Source organism: Eriocheir sinensis, chromosome 62 (assembly GCF_024679095.1).
Source record: "Eriocheir sinensis breed Jianghai 21 chromosome 62, ASM2467909v1, whole genome shotgun sequence".
Classification (NCBI taxonomy): domain Eukaryota; kingdom Metazoa; phylum Arthropoda; class Malacostraca; order Decapoda; family Varunidae; genus Eriocheir; species Eriocheir sinensis.
The window spans coordinates 6,162,893-6,165,792 of NC_066570.1; the positions used below are offsets into that span (position 1 = coordinate 6,162,893).

At 49.1% G+C, this 2,900-nt stretch overlaps 1 protein-coding gene across 1 annotated transcript; it reads right to left on the reverse strand.

Moving 5' to 3' along the window:
• Positions 1 to 1,211: 1,211 nt before the first annotated feature.
• LOC126986553 (platelet glycoprotein Ib alpha chain-like) lies at positions 1,212 to 2,633 on the reverse strand. Its single transcript, XM_050842821.1, has 3 exons — positions 2,572 to 2,633; positions 2,171 to 2,188; positions 1,212 to 1,569 (listed from the first exon to the last, which is right to left on the reverse strand). The coding sequence occupies exons 1-3, from the start codon at positions 2,631 to 2,633 to the stop codon at positions 1,212 to 1,214; spliced, it is 438 nt and encodes a 145-aa protein (XP_050698778.1).
• Positions 2,634 to 2,900: the final 267 nt, after the last annotated feature.

A 2,900-nucleotide genomic window follows, 5' to 3' on the forward strand; every position in this document is an offset into this window, starting at 1 on the left:
TTATATATGGGGTCGCTGTTCTTGATGAGTCTCCTCCATCTAACCCTGTCCTCCGTCACTTCAAGGTCCAAGTTCTTCTCCCTGCCGTCCGCCACAATACAGTCCTTCCATCTCGTCCTGGGTCTTCCTCTCTTCCTTCTGCCACCCACTTCTATGTCCATTATCTGCCTTTGTCATAAAACTACACACGAAATGGATGCTGGGAAGATTGACAAAAAACGATCCAGGTCTACATACGTTCCCATACACAAAGAGACATTAAAGGAAGTCGAGATATATTAAAAAAAGACGTAAACTGCAAGGTGGCCCTAAATGAAGTATATAAATAGCTTAAGCCGATTAACACAGAGGGTGATGATAAACTACTAACACTGAATCTGAATAAGGAGCTTTGGACCCGCAGCAATAGGTAAGGTATATACACTCAGTTTTAATTTCTCTCTCTCTCTCTCTCTCTCTCTCTCTCTCTCTCTCTCTCTCTCTCTCTCTCTCTCTCTCTCTCTCTCTCTCTCTCTCTCTCTCTCTCTCTCTCTCTCTCTCTCTCTCTCAAGTTATGCAATGTAGTAACTATGGGTAAGGTAGTAGCAGTAGTAGTAATAGTAGTAGTAGTAGTAGTAGTAGTAGAAGTAGAAGTAGTAGTAGTAGTAGTAGTAGTAGTAGTAGTAGTAGTAGTAGTAGTAGTAGTTTAAGATGAAGATAAGCGGACACAACATGGTTCAGAAGTATGACTGAATGTATGAGATAAATTAGTTTTATAGTTAACGCTAGGACAGGTGAACATTACAAGGAGGATAACTAGCTTGATGGAATGGTGGGGAGAGGGGAGGGGAGGGAGGAGGGGGGGGGAGAGATGGTAAATAACAAGTGTAGACTCTGCACTCTTTTGGGGAGCAGTAAGTAGCGGGCTTTTTCTTTAATTATTGTTTTCTTTTTTTATGCCTTTGAACAGTCTCCGTTGCTGTAAAAAAAAAAAACAAAAAATGAAAAAAAAGACAGATTGGGCCCATGTTACCTCCTTGCATCCATGTGTAGAGCTCTGCATGGGCCTTGTAACGGGGCGGGGTGGGGCGGGGCGGGGCGGGCAATATGACGGGGTTGTTTTGGTTTTGGATTGCTTAGGGCAGGGAGGAAGGGGAACGGGGTGGTCGGGCTCGGGGTGGTCGGGATCGGGGTGGTCGGGCTCGGGGTGGTCGGGCTCGGGGTGGTCGGGATCAGGTGGTCAGGATCAGGGTGATCAGGATCAGGATGGTCAGGGTCAGGAGGTCAGGATCAGGGGTGGTCGGGCTCGGGGTGGTCGGGATCGGGGTGGTCGGGATCGGGGTGGTCGGGAACGGGTTGGTCAGGATCGGGATGGTCGGGATCGGGGTGGTCGGGCTCGGGGTGGTCGGGCTCGGGGTGGTCGGGATCGGGGTGGTCGGGATCGGGGTGGTCGGGATCGGGGTGGTCGGGCTCGGGGTGGTCGGGCTCGGGGTGGTCGGGATCGGGGTGGTCGGGATCGGGGTGGTCGGGCTCAGGGTGGTCAGGATCAGGGTGGTCAGGATCAGGGTGGTCAGGATCAGGGTGGTCGGGCTCAGGGTGGTCAGGATCAGGGTGGTCGGGATCAGAATTGGTCAGGATCGGGATGGTCGGGATCGGGGTGGTCGGGATCGGGGTGGTCGGGCTCGGGGTGGTCGGGATCGGGGTGGTCGGGATCGGGGTGGTCGGGAACGGGGTGGTCGGGGTCGGGGTGGTCGGGCGGGATGAATAAGGGAAATGTTAACCTTAAACTTGTCCTTCTGTAGATAATAGCAATAATATAAATTTTCTTCTGTATTTTTTTTCTGTAAGCATGTGAGTGAGGTAGCGAAGTAGTAGTAGTAGCAGTAGTAGCAGTAGTAGTAGTAGTAGTAGTAGTAGTAGTAGTAGTAGTAGTAGCAGTAGTAGTAGTAGTAGTAGTAGTAATAGCATTATTATTATTATTATTATTATTATTATTAGTAGTAGTAGTTGTTGTTGTTGTTTTTTGTTGTGGTAGTTGTTGTTGTTGTTGTTGATGTTGTTGTTGTTGTTGTTGTTGTTTTCTTGGTGATGTCCCTTCCCTCATGACACACAGTTCCCCCTGAGTGGTGCCCCGCTACCTGTGTGCCAATCAGCAGCCCTGTGCACCTGTTCCCTCGACTAAACACCTTACTGTGGACGGAAGCACAGGCTGGGGGAGAGGTGGGGAGATGGGGGGTGATGGGGAGAGGGGTGTGAGGGGGGTGCGGGAGAAGAGGAAGGATGCTGGTGAGGGGAAACATAAGATGACTGTGCACATGAAAAAAAATATAATAAATAAAATATAATAAAAACAAAAAAAAAAAATGATAGGTACATTAAAATAATCTATCTAGCTTTCTATCTATATATATTAATTTTTTTTTTTCTCTCTCTCTCTCTCTCTCTCACCCTGTCCCCACCCCTCTGCTCTATCTATCTTTCTATCTATATATATTAATCTCTCTCTCTCTCTCTCTCTCTCTCTCTCTCTCTCTCTCTCTCTCTCTCTCTCTCTCTGCTAGGCTGTATGCACGTCCCACCCCGGCACCCCACCCCGGATCAAGGTGTGCAGGGGTGACAAGGACCCCGACAGCTGCAGCAACAACCGCCTGCATAGCCCTACACACCTCCCTGCCCTGCCCTGCCCTGCCCTTCACTTGCCCACTCATGCATGCTTCCCTTAGTCCTGTGATACCTTCCTACCCCCACCCCCCTACCCCTTACCCACCCACCCCTTTCTCTCCTTCCCCTACACCCACCCAACCAGACTTCCCATACATACCCCTACACTTCCCTATTTCTTAATGTTTCTCCAATACCCATTTTTTCTTCATGATTTCATTTCCCTTTTTCTGCCTTCCTGTATTTTGAATCTTTCCAAT